This window comes from Corythoichthys intestinalis, chromosome 8 (assembly GCF_030265065.1).
Source record: "Corythoichthys intestinalis isolate RoL2023-P3 chromosome 8, ASM3026506v1, whole genome shotgun sequence".
Classification (NCBI taxonomy): Eukaryota; Metazoa; Chordata; class Actinopteri; order Syngnathiformes; family Syngnathidae; genus Corythoichthys; species Corythoichthys intestinalis.
Genome location: NC_080402.1, coordinates 9,583,969 through 9,608,318, shown reverse-complemented (window position 1 = coordinate 9,608,318; position 24,350 = coordinate 9,583,969). Strand labels below are relative to the sequence as shown.

Here is a 24,350-nt window from a genome sequence, read left to right as displayed (position 1 = left end):
GTGATAATTTTTTTTTTTAATTAATTACCTCCGTAATGGGATAAATTTGATAACCCTACCTTAAGCCTAAAGACTTTGGATGAGTGTAACATATTATGTCTGTAACGTTAAATACAATTAGAAAACAATTTAATTAAAAAATATATATATATATTAAAAAAAGGCATGTCCGATATTTTTTTGCCGATTCCGATACTTTGAAAATGACGTGATCAGACCCGATCGATCGGGACATCTCTAAAGGAGATATTAACTTGTTGGGCACCATTCGACATCGCTGCCGCCCTTGTTTTGAAGTCCCCTACCCCCTACGTTGTGCTGGTATTTGGTACTTGGTGCTGGTATAAATCGGCTCGCTGCCTACCGCTTCGGTTAGTATTATTGATCCCCGTTGACCTGCTGTCACGGACCCAATGTGTTATTCCCACTTTTCCGCGATCGCGTGTATTTTTGTCAGTGTTTAATAAACCCTTGAACGCGTCCCTCCCTTGTTTTCTGCTTTGGGGTACCACCGTGTTTCCGAAGTTGTGGACACTAAAATTGGCGAAAAAATAAACCACACATTTCCAAAGATTGACGATGGACTCTCTTCCTTGACTCTACGATCCAGTACCAATTTAATTTCGTTATGTTTTCAGTTTAATTTAGCTTATAGCCACTGTCGGCATCATTAGCTAACATAAAGTTACAGTGTATCACAAAAGTGAGTACACCTCTTGCATTTCTCCAGATATATAAATATATCGGTAACACTTTATAATAACTATCCGTTTTACTAGTTAGTAGACCATTAGTAAACTGTTGATAAATGATTTATTGTTGATTTGTGAAGTATTTGTTAACAGTTTGTTAAGCATTTACAGGGTGTTCCAATATGGTTGACTCCATTCTAAATGCCCATGCTAGTTGATGGATCTTAATAAAACTATATGCATACAAGGCCAGCCCAGCCTATACGCAGACTATGCAGCTGCTTAGGGCCCCTGACCACTAGGGTGCCCCCAATCTGGCAACCTGATTTTATACGTTGTTAATAGAACGTCGTGAATAATGTGGCGCGCATTGCCGTTTATCTATGCAAACATCCATTTTCTTGTCATTACAATCTGGCAACCTGGGGAGGACATTGAACCTGATTTGCGATGATTAGTGCTCAAACTTGCTTGGAAAATAGTTGCACGAATATGTCGAAGAGAATTTCTCCTTGAATTTGTGAGTTTTGATACTTGATTACAAGCTTAAAAAAATACAAGTTCTTCCTTAACTTCTTTCTTTTCCTCTTTTAGAAAAAGGTTTGGCGCCATCTACTGTAAGTACTGACTACATTCCGGGTGATAAGTTTGAAGTATGCAGTGCAACAATATCTGGTTAATATATAAAATATGGACGTATGGGTTGGATTGCAAGAATGGGTTTCACAGTACACTGTGACGAAATCGTGGGCCAAAAATATGGGCCCCTTGGCATTATTTTGCTTAGGGCCCCCAAATGGCCTGGGCCGGCCCTGCATAACTATTATATATGTCATAAGTTTTATTGGTTAAATATACAAAGTACAAATATTTGTTGGTTCTATGGCAGATTTTCATAAATGTGCAACATGAGCGCTGCCTGCAAAATGCCTTATCAAAATTCTTTTGAAGTGAACGGCATTTCTTAACCTGAAAAGATAGAAATGCCAAACGTTACACACAAAAACCTGAAACGTTTCTACACAAACTGTGTTTCAGGTTAAGAATACCCTGTAGATGCTTAACAAACTGTTAACAAATACTTCACAAATCAACAATAAATCATTTATCAACAGTTTACTAATGATCTATTAATTAGTAAAACATAGTTATCATAAAGTGTTACCAGTATATCTTTTCATGGGACAACACTGACAAAATGACACTTTGACACAATGAAAAGCAGTCTGTGCAGCTTATGTAATAGAGTTAATTTATTTTCCCCTCAAAATAACTCAAAATATAGCCATTAATATCTAAACCCCTGGTAACAAAAGTGAGTACACCCCTTAGAAACTACATCCCTAAATGTCCAAACTGAGTACTGCTTGTCATTTTCACTCCAAAATGTCATGTGACTCGTTACAGGAGTGCTGTCAGCATTGCTGCAGAGATTGAAGAGGTGGGGGGTCACCCTGTTAGTGCTCAGACGATACGCCCCACACTATATCAAATTGGTGTGCATGGCTGTCACTCCAGGAGGAAGCCTCTTGTGAAGACTATACACAAGAAAGCCCGCCCGTCTCATCAGACCATAGGACATGGTTCCAGTAATCCATGTGCTTTGTTGACATGTCTTCAGCAAACTGTTTGCGGGCTTTGTTGTGTACCGTCTTCAGAAGAGGCTTCCTCCTGGGGTGACAGCCATGCACACCAATTTGATGTAGAGTGTGGCATATGGTCTTAGCACTAACAGGCTGACCCCCCCACCTCTTCAATCTCTGCAGTAATGCTGACAGCACTCCTGTAACGAGTTACATGGTATTTTCGAGGGAAAATGACAAGCAGTACTCAATTTGGACATTTAGGGATATACGTAGTTTCTAGGGGGTGTACTCACTTTTGTTGCCAGGGGTTTAGATATTAATGGCTATATTTTGAGTTATTTTGAGGAGAAAATAAATTAACTCTATTACATAAGCTGCACACAGACTACTTTTCATTCTGTCAAAGTGTCATTTTGTCAGTGTTGTCCCATGAAAAGATATACTTAAATATCTGCAGAAATGCGAGGGGTGTACTCACTTTTGTGATACACTGTAAATGTCATATGCAGAATAAAGAGGAAAAATGTAACGACTCCAGTGTTACCCAAAGTAGCAGAGTAAGAGTAGCGTTTCTTCACTAATCTACTCAAGTAAAAGTATGGCGTGGTAGAACTAAATTAGAGGTACATATTACATGAAAAGTTACTCAAGTAAATGTAACGTGTTACTAACTCTGATTCAAGCACATAAATTGACCTAGAATGACTACTCCGCTTTTAAAATTTCCCATTTTCCGCCTACATTACTGAACATATTTCTTATTTTCTCTCACTTATTTACTTCCCCACCAGAGTTTGAAGCCATGGTGCATGAGTAGGAAGCAGCAGGACGTTCTTCTCCATCTCCCTGCATTCATAGTTCGTACCCACCATAATCAAGCACCTCTGACAACGCATGGAGTCGGACCGGCCTGACCGCTCGCCTACGACAACAGGCTACGTCCTACGGGAGGTGTCATCAGATTTAGGTTTTAATGTCTTTGGTCCCTGAGGAGCTCGTGAAGAAAGCTTGGTGCTAGTGCTGTTTTATTCCAATTGATAATTTCCATGTCTGTTAATTTTACGTTTTGTTCACATGCCGGTGCACCTCCACAATCCTTCTCTTCACCACACACCCTTCTTATCCACCTTTAGACGACACAAAACACGACGAAGAAGTGAGAGAAGACAATGATAAATGAAAATAAAGAGTATTGAGTAATGGGTGTTTCTTTTACTTCTTACATTCAATGCAGAGTATTAAAATACACAATCAGAAGTGAAATAAATGTCCAAAAAATACAATAAAACCCTTTTTAAGCCCTCACAATTTGGACATTTATTGTACTCATTTAACTCGTTAACTCACTGGCTGACATTGACAGCACCAGGCATCCAATCCATTTTGACTGGGAGGGGCTAATAATTCGCCCCTCCCAGTCGAAATGGGATTGAACGTCCCATGCCATCAATATGTGAAGAACCTACCTAAAAATACGCAAAAATATTAAACTAAAGAGTCACAGTCATGTTTTTTTTCGTTGCTGCCTGCAAACAAACCCCAGGTCTTGCCTAGCCAATCATAGAATGCGCGGGGCGGATCTGTCATCTGTCTTGGTGGGGCGGAGCTTCACGGTGGCGAATGGGTTTGTGCCTCTGAAATGAGAGGATGGTGGAAAATGTCACAAAATACGAGCAACATTTGGGATCAAATTTTAAACCAAAAAAAAGTGTTTTGGACATATGCGTCGGTCCAAAACCTGCGGCCCCGGGGCCAATTGAGGCCTGAGTAAGTATATTTTGCTGCCCCCTATTTGTTATTATATTGTATTAGTTGTGTGACCCACTAAGGGAAATAACACTAATATATGGCGGAAAACACAGACAAGGCTGAAAAAGCAGTTTCTGCTCTTGCACCCCTCTTTAAAATAAAGTGCTGTATTTTAAGCCAAAATAACTCTTGTGCTTGATAGAACAATATGTTTATATGCTGCCATAGCAGATTCATGGCGCACTAAGCCTCCAAACTATTTTTAATTTGTCCGTTTTACGCTGAAAACCCCCGTTTACAGACGTTGCGCAACCGCTTTTGTTTAAACCTAGCCATAAAACGAAGGTAAGTAATTATATTTATTATTCAAAATGTCTGTCATTTTTAGCTTAGAATCATTAATTGATGTCTAAATTTTAGCTTAGGAAAAAAAAAAAAAAACGACTTTAAAAAATTATTCACTCGCGTATTTTAAACTTTTAAACGAATTACGTCACAATGAAAAATTTGGCGCCTGTAAAAAAGTCTCGGATATCTACTTCAGCACTATCACTTAATTGTATTTTTTTTGTTACTGTCACATTCTCCCCGATATGTTAGATGATAAATAATCGATCCAAAGGAAAAAAAAAAAAAAAAAAACGTTTAAAAGGATAACTATATAAAAAAGAAAATCTCGACCACTCCTTGATGTCTGCGATTTCTGCATCGCAACCCATGTTATATTACCCTGTTTCACCCATAAAATCCCCCCAAAAATCCAGCTGTGGCCATTCACAGCTGTGTCTTGGCACTCAGTGCTACATGCTACATGGAGTTTTTGGATCGAAACAAGGTAAATACGCGATAATATCTCGTTAAAATCGTGGCGTCTTTAATTCTGCTCTCGTGTGTTCTTGCCTCCGATTAGGGTTTTGCTGTTTAACTTTTTTTTTTTTTTTTTTTTTTTTTTTAATGCCTTCCTGTTCAAAATTTTTCTTCCCCAAGAAAATTAAGATTTTAAGCTTTTCAATGATGTATCACACATGCATGTCGGACAATTTTGAAATTTGGCCAAATTGGGGCTCTCAGAGCGGACCTTCAAGTTACCTGAGTGTTTCCGCCATATACAAATAATGAAATATATTAATATTTTTAAAAAATAATGATAATAATAATTTGAGAATGAATAAAAAATATTGATAATTTAAGTTTTAAAAAATTGTTATAAAATCAATAGAAAAAATATTAAAAAGAAAAAAATAAATAAATTCAGAAATTCAAGTGACCATTTTTGGTACTGTAAATTTCGGACTATTAGCCGCTACTTTTTTCCTTCACTTTGAATCCTGCGGCTTATAGTCCAATGCGGCTTATTTGTTGATTTTTTTTGGTTAATAGGTAACACTTTATATGACAGCGGCATCATAAGACCGTCATAATTGTGACATGACACTATCATAGGCATTACTGACTGCTTATGACAGATGTCATTAGGTGTCATGCGGCAAATTATGTCACTAACTCCGTTTATGTCCAGTTCGGATCTTAAACATCCATTCAAAAGTGAGCTAATTTGCCAGATAACACTAAATTCCATCCGTTATAGGTATTCACGATTGCTTATGACAGTGGTATGTCATAATTATGATTGTCTTATGGTGCCACTGTCAAATAAAGTGTTACCAAATACCATAACTAGCAATTAATGAAACAACTGGAACAGTAACTGAAGAAATAATTAGCCCACAACATGAATTTTGATTGCTATTTACATCTGTAGCGCTGCAATGCATGCTAGGAGGCATGTTTGATGACAACAGTGTGGACAGCAGGTGGCAGCAGAGGTTGATTGTCTCTCCCAAGGGAGCAGTGATGGCCAAATAAAGCTTCTTGAAGCAATGACGCTTCAAAGGTTCATGGTGGTTCATTTGGTCATATGATGACGCTTTCAAATGAAGAGTTACCGGATGATATCTTTTGGTGTAACTATCTCATAATACAGTGATGACAGCTGCGGCTTATAATCCAGTGCGGTTTATCTATGAACAAATGCGGTTTTCGTCTCAAATTTGAAGACGGTACACAAGAAAGCCCGCAAACAGTCTGCTAAAGACATGTCAACAAAGCACATGGATTACTGAACCATGTCCTATGGTCTGATGAGACGGGCGGGCTTTCTTGTCTACCGACTTCAGACGAGGCTTCCTCCTGGGGTGACAGCCATGCACACCAATTTGATGTAGAGTGCGGAGTATGGTCTGAGCACTAACAGGCTGACCCCCCCACCTCTTCAGTCTCTACAGTGACAGCACTCCTGTATCGAGTCACATGACATTTTGGAGGGAAAATGACAAGCAGTACTCAATTTGGACATTTAGGGATGTACGTAGTTTCTATGCAGTGTACTCACTTTGTTGCCAGCGGTTTGGATATTAATGGCTATATTTTGAGTTATTTTGAGGGGAAAATAAATTAACTCTATTATATAAGTTGCAACCATACTACTTTTAATTGTTTCAAAGTGTCCTTTTGTCAGTGTTGTCCCATGAAAAGATTTACTTAAATATCTGCAGAAATGCAAGGGGTGTACTCACTTTTGTGATACACTGTATGCCATAAAGCAGTCAGCACATTTGTAGTTTTTTTGTGTGCAGGGTTCCTTTCACCCCCTTAAAGTTAATTAGTGCCGGTGAAAGCGATACAGACCCCCTCAAGATATAAGAGAGGTGCCATTCAACTAGTTATCAGTTGACATGTTATGAAAATATTTTGTAAAGGTTGAAAAGTTACCTAGTGTTGCTTTAACTCATAGTCTGCTATTGACAATGATAAATGTCCAATTCATTTAAACTGGGAAAACTGTTTATGAATGCTGTTGTTTCACTGCCATTGATGGCACAAGACGTCCAATCCATGTTGAATGGTCGCTTCCAGTCAAACTGGATTGGACATCTAGTGCCGTCAATGGCAGCTAATGAGTTCAATGAGTACCGCACACATGTTGAGACCCCTGAACTGATGCAATGTCAAACGTTACCTTGGAAAAAGGCGGTTCTCTGGTGGCCCGTTGGGTGATAAAGTCTAGAAAAAAAAGATTCAATCACTTTTTAATTGAAAAAATGATATTCAGCATTGATGATTTCACCATCCTAGAGTACCTGCGTGTCAGGAACGGGTGAAACTGGTCGCATATCCACTGAGCCGCGTTGGAGATTCAGGCTTTTAGGAGGAGGTGGCGGAGGAGGAGGCGGTACCTCAGGTAGGGTCTTTGTCTGAAGGAGTTCCGCCTTCTTCTCAGGGAGCGGAGAGCTGGGCCGGAAGTCTACAGACGCTCTGCGGTTAGGCGTGGCCGGTGGAGGGACGTCGCCGTAGTTCCTGCTCTCCGATTGGTCGTTTTGAGTCCCGCCAGGGTCTAGCAGGTTGTTCATACTGCTACTTCGGACAGAATCGCCACTGAGAAGTCAAAAAAATGTTAGATTTCTATATCGTAAAATGATAAAAGTGATGTCAATTGACCTGTCAAAGTCTTCAGTTGGGCCCACATAAGCAGCGGGGAACCAGCCCTGCCTGGAGGATATTGAACGAATTAATGCAAAATCATCATTTTCCGAATAGGAAACGTACCTTAACCCACTGTCGGTGCGACCGTACAACCAGCCGTTTCGTGGTTCCTGCACCAACACGATGACCGTCTCCCCCCTGTTAAATGGCAGCAGCTTCGGGTTGGAGGAAGCAGGATGAGAAACCAAGGCCTTCATGGGACGGCCTCCGCTCAGACCAAGCGATTCTCCCACCGAGCTGGAGCGAGAGCGGCTGGGCAGAGGTGATGGGGCTGAGTTTTGGGGAGAGGACAGAGAGATTATTAATCTTGATCCCATGACAATTGCAAGTGAGCCAGCTCAAACTGATAACAAATAACGTGAAGGCCCAACACCAGGTTTGCTGATGCCTTTGACCAGCAGGAGGCAGCAAAACACTTACTGTGTCCGCAACAATCAAATTACAGTAGTGGAATAACTATAAATAGACACCATCTGGTGTGGTGGGGCTAATATTTCCCCCCTCAAAAAACCCAATAAACTCAAAAAAATACTTAGTTTTTCGAAATACCACATTGAGGACATGACTAAAAGCAGCTAAGATTAATCAAAAACAAGGTCTTGTATTAGAAATCTGTTGCATTTATGCAAACGTGCTGAATCAAAATCTGATCTAATTTTCGAATCACTATTTTTTTTTTCAATGCAAAATTATTGCAAAGCAATCTTTTTAACAAGGTGGGTGTATAGCTGGCTCTTAAAAATAGCCCAACAGTAACAATATGTACCAAAATAACAGCTCATATGCAGTGGCGCGGGAAGTGGGATGCTGAGGTTGCTGCAGCAACCCCTGATGTTGGGGAGAAGAAAAAATGGTATATTTTTGTTAAAAATAAACAAATAAATAAAACGCATGAAACAATAGCATGATTAACTTTGGGGATTAAATATATTTGTTGAAAAAGTTTGTTAATAACATGGTCACCACCTGACATCCTGCTTGCTACCAGGTCACATTAAATAAGGTGCTTTTGGAACGGAAAAGTTAACTGTTGACAGAGGAGGCGTTTACGTGGCACAAAAACGATTTTTCTTTACACTAACAGTGACATTTTCTAATATTCAATCAGTTAAAAAAAATAAATCATGCTACAGAAAAATAGAGAAAATATTGCATTAAAAATCAAAAATTAATTAAGAATGAATCAGTGATGACCAATGAATGAATAAAGACACCATGTTAGAAAAGATTATCACAATAAAAAATATATTATATTGTATATTATATATTATATATATATATAATATTATTATATATTATATTGTGAAATAATGAGGTAAATTTGGCAAGAATGTAGTCAAAATATTATGAAAAAAATCCAAGAGCAAAGTTAATGTACTACATGAAATATCCCCCCGCCACCCAAAAAAAACAAAAAAACTTAATTAACAATATAACAAACATATATAGAACAATAAACATGAAAACATTTATAATTTATGAGATAAAAAGGCAACCAATAAGGAAAAAAATATATTTTAGAGGAATCAAACTGAGATGTGGTTACATTTTTAACATACGCGGAGATTAAGGGGCACAGCCCCTCCCCCCGGTGGCCAAAAAGTATCATTGCATGTAATTGACTTTCATATATATGAATTTAAAATTAAGACTTTGCCGGTAAAATGTTATCTAATAAATTTTTAAAACAATAAAACACACAAAAAAATGAATGAAATGAACAAATATATATATATTTTTACAATGCTTCAAAATTATTTTTTCGAACAGATCATGTGACTAGCACGTTAGACAGTCATTTGCCTTGCTTAGTCAAAACCACCTGAGAACAGAAGACGCAAGATGGATATACTTTTTTTTTTTTTAACCTACAGTGGGGAGAACAAGTATTTGATACACTGTCGATTTTGCTCGTTTTTCCACTTGCAAGCGATGTAGAGGTCTGTAATTTGTATCATAAGTTCTCTTTAACTGTGAGGGACAGAATCTAATACAAAAATCCAGAAAATCACATTGTATAATTTTTACATAATAAATTTGTATTTAACTGCATGAAATAAGTATTTCATACATTACCAACTAGTAAATATTTCGGCTCTTAGTTCTTTTTTAAGAACCACTCCTGTTCTCCACTCATTAACGGAAGTAACTACACCTGTTTGAACTTGTTACCTGTATAGAAGACACCTGTTCACATGCCCAACAAACAAACTCCAACCTCTCCACAATGGCCAAGACCAAAGAGCTGTGTAAGGACATTAGGGATAAAATAATAGACCTGCACAAGGCTGGCATGGGCTACAGGAAAATAAGCAAGCAGCTTGGTGAGAAGGTAACAACTGTTGGAGCGATTATTAGAAAATGGAAGAAGTTCAAGTTGACGGTCAATCTGCCTCGTTCTGGGGCTCCATGCATGATCTCACCTCGTGGGGCATCACTGATCATGAGGAAGGTGAGGGATCAGCCCAGAACTACACGGCAGGACCTGGTCAATGACCTAAAGAGAGCTGGAACCACAGTCTCGAAGAAAACCATCGGAAACACATTATGCCGTCATGGATTAAAATCCTACAGCGCACGCAAGGTCCCGCTGCTGAAGCCAGTGCATGTCCAGACATGTCTGAAGTTTGCCACTGACCATCTGGATGATCCAGAGGAGCAATGGGAGAAGGTCATGTGGTTGGATGAGACCAAAATTGAACTTTTTGGTCTAAACTCGGCTCGTGTTTGGAGGAAAAAGAAGGATGAGTACAACCCCAAGAACACCATCCCAACCGTGAAACATGGAGGAGGAAACATCATTTTTGGGGGCTGCTTCTCTGCCAAGGGTACAGGACGACTGCACCGTATTGAGGGGAGGATGGATGGGGCTATGTATCGCCAGATCTTGGCTGACAACCTCCTTCCTTCAGTGAGAGCCCTGAAGATGGGTCGTGGCTGGGTTTACCAGCATGACAACGACCCAAAGCACACAGCCAAGGCAACTAAAGAGTGGCTCCGTAAGAAGCATCTTAAGGTCCTGGAGTGGTCTGAAACCGATAGAAAATCTATGGAGGGAGCTGAAAGTCCGTGTTACCCGGCAGTAGCCCCGAAACCTGAAGGCTCTGGAGAAGATCTGCATGGAGGAGTCGGCCAAAATTCCTGCTGCAGTGTGTGCAAACCTTGTCAAGGACTACAGGAAACATTTGGTATCTGTAAGAGCAAACAAAGGTTTCTGTACCAAATATTAAGTTGGATTTTTGTGATGTATCAAATACTTATCTCATGCAATTAAATGCAAATTTATTATTTAAAAATCATACAACGTGATTTTCTGTTTTTTTTGTATTAGATTCCGTCCCTCACAGTTGAAGAGAACTTATGATACAAATTACAGACCTCTACATGCTTTGCAAGTGGGAAAACCAGCAAAATCGGCAGTGTATCAAATACTTGTTCTCCCCACTGTAAGCTTTCAACTGCGACAACAACTACTGAGCAAGAACCAAGGATTGAAGATGTGGACCATGAAATGCCAGAGAGCACTGCCAAAATGGTAAGCGGAGTTTCAATTTGCCCCACTAAAGACGGTAATTGTACAAAAGAGCCACCACCGGGTGTACCATATTCTTTTTCTCCACTAGGTAAGACAGGAAAAAGCGTGCGCTCACACTATGATTTCCAAGAATTTGAGAGGAATTAACTGACAACAGTAAGCAATAATTCAAATGAAATGTGATGCACATGTAATATAGATGCAAATTATATCTAAATACAACTCAAAACAACAACAAAAATCAGTTGCTAAAGATAACTTGCAAATATATTCTGGCACTGAATCATCCATCCAAGAGATGTTGAGATCACTAACACTGGGTCACTGAAGCAACACAGTTACTATATTCCAATACGACAAAACACAATTCAATCATTTGTGTCATTTTCTGCAATAAAAACCGGTCACCCACCTCGCGAGGGCACCTTGCCCAGCGCCTGTTGCTCCCGTCTGGCCCACGACATGTCATCGTCTCTGGCTACCGTCTGCAGTAGGGAGCTGACGGAGCCTCGCAGCTGCAGGGACATGACAAATATGACACGGAAACACTTAACTAGGTGTCAATTAGCAGTTGGAGATAACGGAGTTGGTCATCGATCGCATTGGTAGGTTGTCAAACTTGGTGTAACTCGACCATGAGAGGGCAGTATTGGGCAATGTTAGTATTGAAATTATCACAGTTGTGCCAATGAAAAAAAAATCTTTCAAGTACAGTGATACCTCAAAATACGAAATTAATTGGTTTCCCTTTCGTAACATGATTGTTTTCGTATAATGAATTTTACATGTAAATCGCTTAATTCGTTCCAAGTTCTACTAAAAACCCCACATTAAATTTGTCGTCATGTCCTATGTCATGTCCAGTCTTTATTTGTAAGGCTTTGTCGCGCTCTTGTGGCGCTTAAATGAGGCTGGTTTTTTGGGCTCATTCTACAAGTGTTATCACATGACTATCCATCGCAAAAACGGAGCGCTGAAACACGAGCTAACTTCAGCCGCCATTGTTTGCTATATCATCTCACTGTTTGCGCTGTGATAAAGCATCACATGTTAATTCAATTCTTTTGTTTCATATACATGAACAATGTGTAGCAAATTGTGGTGTGTGTATATTTCGTTTGTGTACATTTATAGTCAAACGCAGTTATGGTGTTAGGCGTTAGAACTCCATTACCCATCATAAAATGGGATTACTCATAGGGCCACAGAACTTTATATACTGGCAGAGTGAAAACAAAACAGTCGATTAAACATTCAAGCATGATTTTATAGCTCAATAATAAGCTCACCTGCTTATTAAAATAATAAGATAGACAACACAGTAGTATTATTGCATTGCTGCGAGCAGGAATCATCTATTACAGTACGTATTATCTTTCGTATGAAGAACAATTTTTCGTAATGTGAAGCAAAATACTTTTCGTAAAATGAATTTTTCGTGTACCGCTTTTGTATCTCTAGGTGCCACCATAGAGTCATATTACTATAAAGCAATTACTTTTTTACAGATCAATTTCACAAAAATTTCTTCAATATTTTGATGATAGACAGAAGTGGGTAGTAACGCGTTACATTTACCCCGTTACATTTACTTGAGTAACGTTTTGAGGAAAATGTACTTCTTAGAGTAGTTTTACTAAGCCATACTTTTTACTTTTACTTGAGTAGATTTGTGAAGAAAAAAACACGACGAATAATACTCCATTACTGTCATTTTTTTCTCTCGGCAGAATTCAATCTTTTTTTTTATTTTTTTTATTTTGTAATTCTTTGGCTTAATGTGGTTATGTAATTGATTATTGTACAGTATCATTATTATACTTTTTAATTGTACTTGAGTACATTATTCAGATGAGTACTTTTCCTTTTCCATCAGTTATTTTGAAGTAACGCTACTCTTAATTGAGTAAAATTTTTGGCTACTTCACCCACCTCTGGTGATGGACTGTTAAACAATAAGTTTGTAGTTATGAAAATGTTACCATTAAAACAAATGAGGACAAAGCTAACCTTTTAATTCGCATTCTTTAGCTAGACAGTGGCTTGCTAGCAGTTGTTTGAGCTTTAAGTAAAAAAAAAAAGAGTTGTGGCTCACAACCAACAGTGCGAATTTGCTGCCACCCTCCCACTTCAAATGGATGAACGTTTATTAGTGATAAATTCATTTCAAATTACACCAGAAGAATGAAAAGAGTCAAATGATTGGCATTTTTTACCGTCAATGTCAATGAAAGAGCTAAAATACTTGTACCTGTGCTTCTTGGTCTAAATTCGTGGGAGTTCGAGATCCAGAACTTCTGGTCTCATTGACTTTCTCCTTCCATCCCTCTGCCTTTTGCTGGAGAGACATGCCCGTCTGAATACAGATGAGAAAGGTGATCACCTCATTAAATTCTGGCTTGATCAAACAGCAATAAGCAGAAAAAGCCCCGCAGCTGTTTGCTTATTCATGCTGTGGCCTCGCTTGTTTGCGACTTTGACAAATAGTTTCTCAGGGCGCATTAGATTAGCTCTGCATCACGCGTAAGAACATTACAACTTCTTCTCATTTAAAAGTTGCAGCATGTGCTTGTACCTTGTTAACCAGGAAGAGAAGCGACTGGGTCAGGCCGCAGTGTTTCTCCGCCAGGAAACGATATCGTCTCTCCTCTTCCTTTAGGATCTCCTGCTGGCTTTGTTTCAAGTACTGCATGTAGTCGCTACTCTCCTAGGAACATATGCGCACCAAGTTTGTCTGTGATGTAGATCAGTTTTTTTGTTTTTGCAGGACTCTGGCAGCAATATTCTGGATTGCAGCAGGGCCGAGAACAAAATAGTGGTATTTGGTATGTGGCAAAATTGATTTTGCCATGTGGCATTTTTTTGGGCATGTGGCATTTTTTGCCAAGTGGCAAAATGGATTTTGCCATTTGGCATTTTTGGGGGTATGTGGCAAAATGGATTTTGCCATTTGGCATTTTTTGCCATGTGTGCCATGTGGCAAAATGGACTTTGCCAAGGGGCATTTTTTTTTGCCATGTGGCAAAACTGATTTTGCCCTGTGGCAAAATGGACCTGGCCAAGGAGTATTTTTTGCCATGTGGCGTTTTTTTGCCATGTGGCAAAATTGATTTTGCCATGTGGCATTTTTTTGGCATGTGACATTTTTTGCCATGTGGCAAAATGGATTTTGCCATTGGAATTTTTTTGCCATGTGGCAAAATTGATTATGCCATGTGGATTTTTTTTTGCTATGTGGCAATTTTAAAAAAAAATTTTGGTTTGTGGCATTTTTTTTTTGAATGTGCCTAATTGGATTTTGGTATGTTGCATTTTTTTGGTATGCGGCAAAATTGATTTTGCCATGTGGCATTTTTTTGCCATTTGTGCCATGTGGCAAAATGGACTTTGCCAAGGGGCATTTTTTTTTGCCATGTGGCACTTTTTTGCCATGTGGCAAAATTGATTTTGCCATGTGGCAAAATGGACTTTGCCAAGGGGTATTTTTTGCCTTGTGGCGTTTTTTTTTTTTGCCATGTGGCAAAATTGATTTTGCCATGTGGCATTTTTTGCCATGTGGCAAAATGGATTTTGCCATTGGAATTTTTTTGCCATGTGGCAAAATAGATTGTGCCATGTGGCTTTTTTTTGCTATGTGGCAATTTTTAAAAATGTTTTTGCTATGTGGCATTTTTTTTTTTTTGAATGTGCCTAATTGGATTTTGGTATGTTGCATTTTTTTGGTATGCGGCAAAATTGATTTTGCCATTTGGCTTTTTTTTTGCCATTTGTGCCATGTGGCAAAATGGACTTTGCCAAGGGGCTTTTTTTTTTTTGCCATGTGGCACTTTTTTTGCCATGTGGCAAAATGGACTTTGCCAAGGGGTATTTTTTGCCATGTGGCGTTTTTTGCCATGTGGCAAAATTGATTTTGCCATGTGGCTTTTTTTTTGGCATGTGGCATTTTTTGCCATGTGGCAAAATTGATTATGCCATGTGGAATTTTTTTTGCTATGTGGCAATTAAAAAATTTTTTTTTTGCTATGTGGCATTTTATTTTAATGTGCCTAATTGGATTTTGGTATGTTGCATTTTTTTGGAATGCGGCAAAATTGATTTTGCCATTTGCCATTTTTTTGCCATGTGTGGCAAAATGGACAAGGGGCTTTTTTTTGCCGTGTGGCATTTTTGCCACGCGGCAAAATGGATTTTGCCATGTGGCATTTTTTTGGCATGTGGCATTTTTTTGCCTCGTGGCAAAATGTATTTTGCCTTTTGGCATTTTTTGTGCCATGTGGTAAAATGGATTGTACGATGTGGTATTTTTTGTGCCATGTGGCAAAATGGATTTTGCCCTATGCATTGATTTTGCCATGTGGCATTTTTTCTGGGGGGAATGTGGCAAAATGGATCTTGGTATGTTGCATTTTTTGGTATGTGGCAAAATGGATTTTGGTATGTGGCTTTTTTTCTTTTTGGTATGTGGCTTTTTTTTTTTGTTTTGTTTTGTATATGGCATTTTGCAGGCCGGCTGCACTTTCCTGATTGATTTTTTGTTGATACTTGTAAATATACCATTACAAGATCCAATCAAGAGGTCAACTGATAGGGGTTTTTGACAGAGGCTGATGTTGATTACCGTATTTTCCGGACTAAAAGTCTGACTGGGCCTGCGATTTATACTCAAGTGCAACTCGCATTTGTTATTTTTCCCGCTAAACCTGTTATGTTGTGTTTATTAAGCTACAGTTATCCGAAAAACTGTTCATATATTAAGTTACCCGAGGCCTATTTAGCCAGTTGTCCTCCATTTTACTATTATTACTTTAAAGTATAATGTTTGTTCTTGGTTTTTGATCAATTAAAAAACTGATCCCCAAAAATACAACTTATACTCCAGTGCAACTTATATATGATTTTTTTCCTCTTCATTGTGCATTCTTTCGGAAAAAGAAAAAAAAATATGGTAATTGACAAAAAAATAAATAAAATAGACAAATACCCATGTTTTTAGCCGAATATGTAAGCAGATATACTTTTGTTTAAACGCACTGATTATGAAAGGCAATCGAAACACTCCTATATATACTATAACAGGTAGTCCCCGGTTTACAAACGAGTTCCGTTCCTTCGCTGGCAATGTAACCCGGGCTTCCGCGTAAATCATAATTAACCCTTTAAATACCTCAAAACACCTTCAAAATAAAAAATAAAAAAAATATTCAAAAACATGTATTATACGTCATTGTACTGTCTTCGCCAAGACGTTGGAGCTAAATCCTAGCTAGACATTGAGCTAAGCTCCGAAATGACGATGTCAGATGTCAGTGTGGTTTGCTGACTTTTATTCAGCTGCTCATGACATCAACACTTGCAGAATGAAACTAAAATACAATGAAATTAAATCAGTCTCATCTTTAATAACAGCAATTCAAATTTGCGTTTACAAGTAGCTGCTGATGCAGCAGTAACAAACGATTAGCACTTATCAGTTAGTGTCCGCACATCATCAAAAACACTTCAAAAGGGGGTTATATACAGCCGTCACATCTGGACACTTCACAAGCAACAAATGTGCACGCAGGCTGTCACCTCAGTCACTCGGCTGCTCTGTGTGTGCGCGGTGGGCGGGCGCGTCTGTAAATGCGCTTGTTTCCTGTTCGATGCTTCTTGCGCCAAAATAAAGGCATGCATTACAAAACGAAAATCAACATTTATTTTTTTTAAAAAAAAACAAAAAACGACGAGACGCTCGGTCATAAAGTCGAAATCGCGTAAGTCGGGTCTGTCGTAACCCGGGGACTACCTGTATAATTACAAACTGAATTTTTCTACTGCTACTTCCATTTGTAACTCTGACCACTAGGTGGTGCAAAATCACAATTAACATTAAGATCTTCAACTAAACAGTGAAAATAAGTAATCCTTTCATATCAGCTACTAGTATACTAGTATATCGTCTGATGTCCTAATTTGGAAAAAGTCCATACTGCATATCGGCGCGATCTATCATCCAGCCGATATATCGGTTGACTTTCATAAGAAAGATCATCCCCCAATCAGTGAACATGACAGTTATTCTATTACATCAGCTATACTGTATATCGACCGATGTTTAAAAAACTTAAAAAATCGGCCCAATATATTGGCAGGCTGATATATCTGTCGACCTTCATGCAATCTACTACTACTACAAGTTTTTCTATGTTTGTTTGGACTCAAGCCCCATCATTCTGGCTATGATTTTTATAAGGTGGTAATAGGCAAATTTAGTTATAAACTTTAGATAGCTGTCAAAGTTCAAGTCTGAGTCAATAATTACACCAAGATTTCTGGCTATATTTGTAGCCGTCCGTGACACTGACGCTTATCTTTGACCTTCGTGACACCTCCTACACAATTAAGAGTTACCAGAGAATCTCTGAAGGCTCCCCGTCTTAGCTGCTTTTCCAAAGCTTCTGCCTGGTTCCTCACCTCCATTTCGTACACTCGCCGGCTACCCTGCAGCAACACAAATTCAGTCACGCCAAGACATATTTTTTAACAGGAGAATATCTACAAGCCTCACGTCGATGTACTCCTCATCCAACTTGACGTTCTTCTCCATGGCTTGCAACACCTCAACCTGGAACCATCGGAACTGCACCAGAGAGAATGATAATTGCAGGAATAATTTATTGCTCCCATCATTGTGGATTTAGGAACATGAAGATGTATTATGTGTACTGACCACTCCTTCCATTTCAGCAGTGAGTCTACGTTGTGTCTCAGATATCTGGATCAGGACATCCCCTGAAACAGGACCACAGCAGTTATTGTTAAGGCATCAAAATTAACTATTTTTCATCACAGAGGTCCTTATTTTAGGCCAAAGTCAACATAAAGTAATGTCTCACGTCAAGTTTTTAGCCCGTCCAGATTAGGGAGGGCTCAAGGTCTCACTCGCCTTGTTGTTTGTTTGTTCTTCTTGGAGAGGACAATAACTAAAATTGCTAATCGTGGAGGAATTGAAATGAAATTTAGTAGTGATATTCTAAGTAGTGCTGCAACGATTAATCGATTAACTCGAGTAATTCGGTTAGAAAAAAGATTTGAATTAAATTTTGCTGCTATGTGTATTCGTTTAATAAAAGTGACGTTGTAATGGTTTGTTTTGAAAGTGTTTGCATTTAGTTTTATTGATTTGGGTGGATACACTGCCCTCTAGTGACGAAAGTGAATATGACAACTAATCTCACATGGCTGAATGCAGCTGCTCCCTGTTAAGACCAACATATAGTAAGCTAAGGTTTTGTTTGAGCTAATGTTTTTTTAATGCACTCGTAATTTTGCTTATAGGTATATTTAGCCGTTTTTTTGACGGAATATGTGTTTGAACCATTTGTTAAGAGCAGGGGTCCCCATACTTTTTCCTGTGAGGGCCACATAACTTTTCCCTTCTCTGATGAGGGGCCGGGGTCGGTTTTTGACAGAAAAAGTGTGACGATTGCAGGAGTGCCTAAATGTAAAAAATTATCATTTTTCAGAAAGCCACAATCAAATAACTCTTTCTGGATTCTTCACGGAACAAAAGTAAATAAAATACAAATAATAATATAATATAATAATAATAACACTATTAATTAAATAGATAATAACTAAATAACCCTCTCTGAGTTCTTCACAGAAAAAGGCCAGGAAATAAATAACACTATTGAGAAAAAAAAAAAAAAAATTCAAAATGCTCTCTGGTATTGTTCAGGGGGCCGGACCAAATGTGGAGGCGGGCCGTAGTTTGGGGACCCCTTGTTAAGAGCATTGTAAAAAAAAAATTTTTTTTAAAGTTACAATTTCACCATTTTTAAGCTAGCGGACTTTTGCTATGTAAGTCAGCCAATTGCTCTTTTGTTGTGCTATACTTAGATCCTCGTTTATTTATTTATTATACCGTTTGGGACTCAGTTCAGGTATTTTATTATTTTATTTTCCTTATCCGATAACTCGATTATTCGGACTAACAAGTTCATAGATTAATCGACTACTAAAATAATCGATAGCTGCAGCTTTAATTCGAAGGATTTGTATGCGTCAATCAAATTTTTTGTGTCAGGGCTCATTAATTAAGATTAATTATTTGCGGACTTATTGTTGCCTGTAGCTTCTGAGTTAGCCAGTAAAGGGCTAACAGTTGTGCTTATGATGTAGACTCTAGGTTCTGACTTTGTGCTTTTTTGGGGGGGCGGGGTTGGTGTGACTTAATAGTCTGAAATATATAGGGTTCTCATATGTTCTGCAGGTGAGGAAACGAGTAGATCAGGACAAAATGAATGGACGCGTCTGAAAAAAGGCTACCCCCATCAATAATTTAGCACACGTCACTCAATAGGACTACTCGTCAAGCTGCGCTGCGCTGACCTTCTCAAGTTATCTAAAGTAGCAGAAGCATGTGCACACTAATGAACAGAATCAACCACGTGGTTTTGAATACAACGACAGGTCACTGTGGTCATAGTGAAAGTGACACTAGTGGAAAATACTGTAAGCACTCATGCGCTTACAGATGACAGGCTAAAGCGGGTTAACAATTGTTAGCATTTGGACAAGGATTTTTGTTTTTTGTTTACTCGGGTTGTGCAGAAGTTGGCGGTGATTCAAATTGGGGTTCGAGTAGGAGTGAAAAAGTGATCAGTTGAATATTACTGTATGTATTGTCAGATTTGGATATAAGGCTAGGTTCACGCCGTAAGTCCTAATGTACAATTTCGATTTTTTTGTCTTATCTGCATACGTGATAAGTTGTACGGTTTCGGCGTAATTTGTACAAGTGAGCACTGATTTTTAATCATCTACGCCGTACGTTCAAAATCTGAACATTTCTCGTCTATTACGTTTTTTATTTCTCCGTTCGGATTTTGTCACCGGCAGCGAGACAATGTGACTAGGGTTGTTCCGATCATGTTTTTTTGCTCCCGATCCGATCCCGAACGTTTTAGTTTGAGTATCTGCCGATCCCGATATTTCCCGATCCGATTGCTTTTTTTGCTCCCGATCCAATTCCAATCATTCCCGATAATTTTTCCCGATCATATACATTTTGCCAATGACTTAGGAAAAAAATGAATAAAACTCGGACGAATATATACATTCAACATACAGTACATAAGTACTGTATTTGTTTATTATGACAATAAATCCTCAAGATGGCATTTACATTATTAACATTTTTTTCTGTGAGAGGGATCCACGGATAGAAAGACTTGTAATTCTTAAAGGATAAATATAACTTTGTATATTGTGACTAAATATTGCCATCTAGTGTATTTGTTGAGCTTTCAGTAAATGATACTGTAGCCATTTAACTTCTGCCCAAATGCATGATGGGAAGTGCAACCATGACTGCGTCGTGGTACCAATTGATATATCTTCTCTGCGTTGGGAAATAACATAGGGTGTTAAGAAAAAGATCAACTACTACCTTTCTTCCCCACATTGCTTCCCACGATTATTCTAATCGTTGGGAGAGGGAGTGTAAGGCTTTAGACATTTAAAAAAAGGCTCCAAAGGCTGCCAAAATTCACTCTTCTCATTTTACGCTGCCTTTTAGCTCTAGATACTGTATGGGTAAAACGGCACCATTATAGGTTGAACGCGATAATGCGTGAGTGGGTCGTGCAGCGCATGCGTTAATTGCGTTAAATATTGTAACGTGATAAATGTAAACAATATTAATTCTCACCCCGACCTTAAGCTTAAACTAAAGACTCTGGAAGAGTGTAACACATTATGTCTGTAACGTTAAATACAATTAGAAAACGATTTAATTAAAAAATATATATATTAAAAAAAGGTATGTCCGATATTTTTTTGCCGATTCCGATACTTTGAAAATGACGAATGCCGATCGATCGGGACATCTCTACATGTGACAGTAAAAATCCTTTGAATCCTTTGAACTGTTGACAACCAACCAAGAAAAACATGTTTTTAGCTTCGAGCTAATCTAACAGCTAGCAAGCTAAACTGACAGCTAGCAAGCAACTGGCTAGCTCAGAAATGTGAATCAAAATTATTTTGTAAAAGCCCATAAAAAAGAATACTGAACACGTAAAAAAAATAATTAAAAAAAAAAAAGCAATTTAGTTTTTTCTGGGCACAATTATTAATCATTTGAATACTCTGCTGGTCAAATTATAACAAGAGTGACAACCACATCATGTGACAAGCAGGCCCGCTCTCACCGACTATTAACACAAAAAGTTAATAGAGATTTATGATACGAATCTGAGTTCTTACGTCTACTATCATGACTCACCAAGAGAGCGAGAAGATAGCGTGTGAATAGCCTGGTCGCCCATCTTGGCGACAGCACTGAAGTAAGCTTCACTACAAACAGCTAATGCTGTAAAAACACAGAAAATATTCCGCTTAGTACTTCATAGAACTTGACTGGAGCCATGTTTGAACTTTTTCATGGACACTCATACAATTAGAGTTACCTTGGAAAGCTTTCACATAATTGTTCCCTAAGGCAACAAGCTTTTGAAGGCCTGGGTTGAAATGTTCCATCAGGTTCTGCAGTGACACGAGTTGTCCTCTCAGATTGAAGGCAAAATGTGTTAGAAACAGAATACAAGGTTGGTACTCACAGAATAGACAGATAAGGTGGATCTGTGCAGCTGGTCACTGCTGGCTCCTGACATGGTGCACCACGGGGTAGTGAATATGAAATTCAAATATGCACGAGCTTTAAGAAGGCACATTCAATTTGCGCAGTTCTTTGGGGTGTCAGCGACCGGAAGCCCTAAAAGTCACCTTGTGAGTCATCCGAAAACTAACAACACCTGCCTGACACACTCAAGTTATTTTCCTTTTTTTTTCTAGTAATCCTTTTTGCTGCCCTTGGCAAAATCCTCTTGCAATGAAAATTCAGCTCAGCCTGTGGATTAGAGCAAGCAAGCGGTGGAAGGCGAGAGAAAAGGGAGCAGGTGCCATCGATATGAGCTGCCAGGTGAATTATTGATTAGTCTGCCTGAAAGGAAAGGAGGCAGAGGACAGCCAGCGGGCTGACAAGCTTTTTATCAACTCATTGGGTGCCAATGACGGTGTTAGATGTCCAAGCATGACAGATCACTATTAAGGGCAGGTGATGAGTTAAATTTGGTGATGAAAACATCTGGATTTTGCTTGTAGAGCATCGAAGAGCTTTTTGAAACTATATTTGATGCTATATTACGGGGGGAATGTCATACATAATTATATACAGTGAGGAGCAGAATTATTTGCACCCCATGTGATTTTGCAAGTTCACTCACTTCTAAAATAGGTAGAGGTCTGAAATAAAATCATAGATGCATTTCCACTCATAGACATAATCTACAAAAAAATCCAGAAATCACATTGAAGGCTCTCGCGGGGCGGGCCGCGGGCAGGAAGAAGGATGTGTTTGGGATTATTGTCTGTTTGTGGATTGGACAGGAGGATTCAGGAGTTATTGTTGTCCGGGCAACGAGGGTTGTGGATTTTGCCACCTTAGCATCAAAGGGGCTCTTGGAATCTTGTCAGTCGTGTTATCAGCTAGATATTGGGCATTCTCCTGTGTTCCTAGTGTTAGGACAGACCGCCCCGACATTTGTTGTGGACTGTCCGGGAGAACTGATTGCGAGACTTGGTGGAGCAGACGAGGGCTTGTCAGCGTCAATTCTGCTCAGTTATTTGTATGACGAACACGCTGGGCGTCCGTGATAAGAAAGCGTTGTTTATCTCTTATGCCCTATATTCTGCTTGTTTTCCTTAAACTATGGTATAAGTGCTCTTTATTTTATATTGGGTGTGTTAGAGTTATACAAACAGTCAAACAGTAAATATGAGAAACTATACAATTCCCTGATTGATTATATTAAGTGTGTTAGAGTAATGCAAACAGTTAGAAGGTGCCTACGAGAAAAGGTACTATCTCCTTCATAATTTACTGGGGTTCTTAAGTATTTGTACCCCTGAGAATCAGCAATAATTATGACAATCAAAGGAACCACCCACCCATCAACCATTTGAGCTCATTATTGTCACTTGTGCACAGTGAGTCAGTCATTGCCCCAACTGCTACTATGGGCAAGACCTGAGAGCTTTCGAAAGACACCAGAGAAAACATTGTTGAGCTTTGCAAAGCTGGAAAAGACTATGGGACAATTGGAAAGCGGCTTGATGAGGATAAATCAACAGTTGCAGCAAATGTTAGAAAATAGAAAGGGCTAAACATGACTGATAATCGACCTCGGACTGGGGCTCCATGTAAAATCTCTCCTCGTGGGGCGTCACTCATTATGCGAAAAGTGAGGGCTCAGCCTAGAACTACACGGCAGGAGCGGCTCAATGACCTGAAGAGAGCTGGATGCATAGTTTCAAAGGCTACTGTCAGTAGAACATTGTGGTGCAATGGTTTAAAATCATGCATTGCTCAATCCCAAGAACACCATCCCCACTGTGAAGTATGGGGGTGGAAACCTCGTGCTTTTCAGCAAAGGGGACAGGGCAACTGTACTGTATAAAGCAGAGGATGAATGGTGAAATGTTATCGTCGAATTTTGAGCCACAAACTCCTTCCCTCAGTCAGAGAGACTTGAAGATGAGTCGTGGCTGGATCTTCCAACATGACAATGATCCGATGTACACAGCCAAGCTGACCAAGAAGTGGCTGCAGAAAAAGCATATCAAGGTTCTGGACTGGCTTAGCCAGTCTCCAGACCTCAATCCAATAGAAAATCTCTGGATGAAGCTGGAACTTTTATTTTCTCAATGACAGCACCGAAACCTGACAGATCTAGAGAAGATTTGTGTGGAGGAATGAGCCATAATCCCTGTTTAAAAAACTTGTGTGAAAATCAGCCGTTTTTCCCTATACATAAATATGATACATTGTTTTTAAAGTACAACTGCAGTTGTACCCTAAGTAATGATTTTAATTAGTTCCAGCATCACAACATTACAATATATCAGGTTGACACTGGATTTTAAACGTCCTTCGACTGCCCAATGTCATCGTATATGACCTCTTCCTGGCTGTGCTCCTCCACGCAACGACTTACGGCATCAAGCACAGTTTTCAAACGTCGATCGAGGGCAGCGAGGTGGGGCTCTGTCAACAGCGGGGCCACGCTGTGGAGAGGGTCCTGGGAAAGCGAGGCCCGCATGACGTCGCTGAGGCGATACTGAGGCTGGGACAGGAGGCGAAGGCGTAGCCAGGTAGAACGACGGATTCTGGAGGAATAGCAATGGTTGGAAAGAAGTTCA

The 24,350-nt window shown here is 39.1% G+C and overlaps 3 protein-coding genes across 11 annotated transcripts in view; 1 reads left to right on the top strand and 2 right to left on the bottom strand.

Moving 5' to 3' along the window:
- Positions 1-3,478, top strand: part of LOC130919930 (parvalbumin-7-like) — a 45,413-nt gene extending 41,935 nt beyond the window's left edge. The window contains exon 5 of the mRNA XM_057842602.1: positions 3,070-3,478. Within this exon, the coding sequence (XP_057698585.1) occupies positions 3,070-3,095 (26 nt within the window). The 3' untranslated portion in view covers positions 3,096-3,478. The remainder of the gene's footprint in view (positions 1-3,069) is intronic.
- Positions 3,479-3,836: 358 nt separating this feature from the next.
- On the bottom strand, positions 3,837-21,763 carry baiap2l2b (BAR/IMD domain containing adaptor protein 2 like 2b). Its single transcript, XM_057843394.1, has 15 exons — positions 21,710-21,763; positions 21,560-21,635; positions 21,376-21,462; positions 21,302-21,304; positions 17,815-17,876; positions 17,653-17,724; positions 17,496-17,585; positions 13,681-13,812; positions 13,357-13,461; positions 11,518-11,620; positions 7,634-7,841; positions 7,526-7,576; positions 7,168-7,462; positions 7,047-7,090; positions 3,837-3,912 (listed from the first exon to the last, which is right to left on the bottom strand). The coding sequence occupies exons 1-15, from the start codon at positions 21,761-21,763 to the stop codon at positions 3,837-3,839; spliced, it is 1,458 nt and encodes a 485-aa protein (XP_057699377.1).
- The window catches only part of LOC130919928 (dynein heavy chain domain-containing protein 1-like), a 73,396-nt gene continuing 70,605 nt past the window's right edge, over positions 21,560-24,350 (bottom strand). For all 9 annotated transcript variants that reach the window (XM_057842591.1, XM_057842590.1, XM_057842588.1 and 6 more), the window contains 2 exons: positions 21,710-24,317; positions 21,560-21,635 (listed from right to left, as the gene is read on the bottom strand). The gene's annotated coding sequence lies outside the window, so the exon portion shown is untranslated. The remainder of the gene's footprint in view (positions 21,636-21,709; positions 24,318-24,350) is intronic.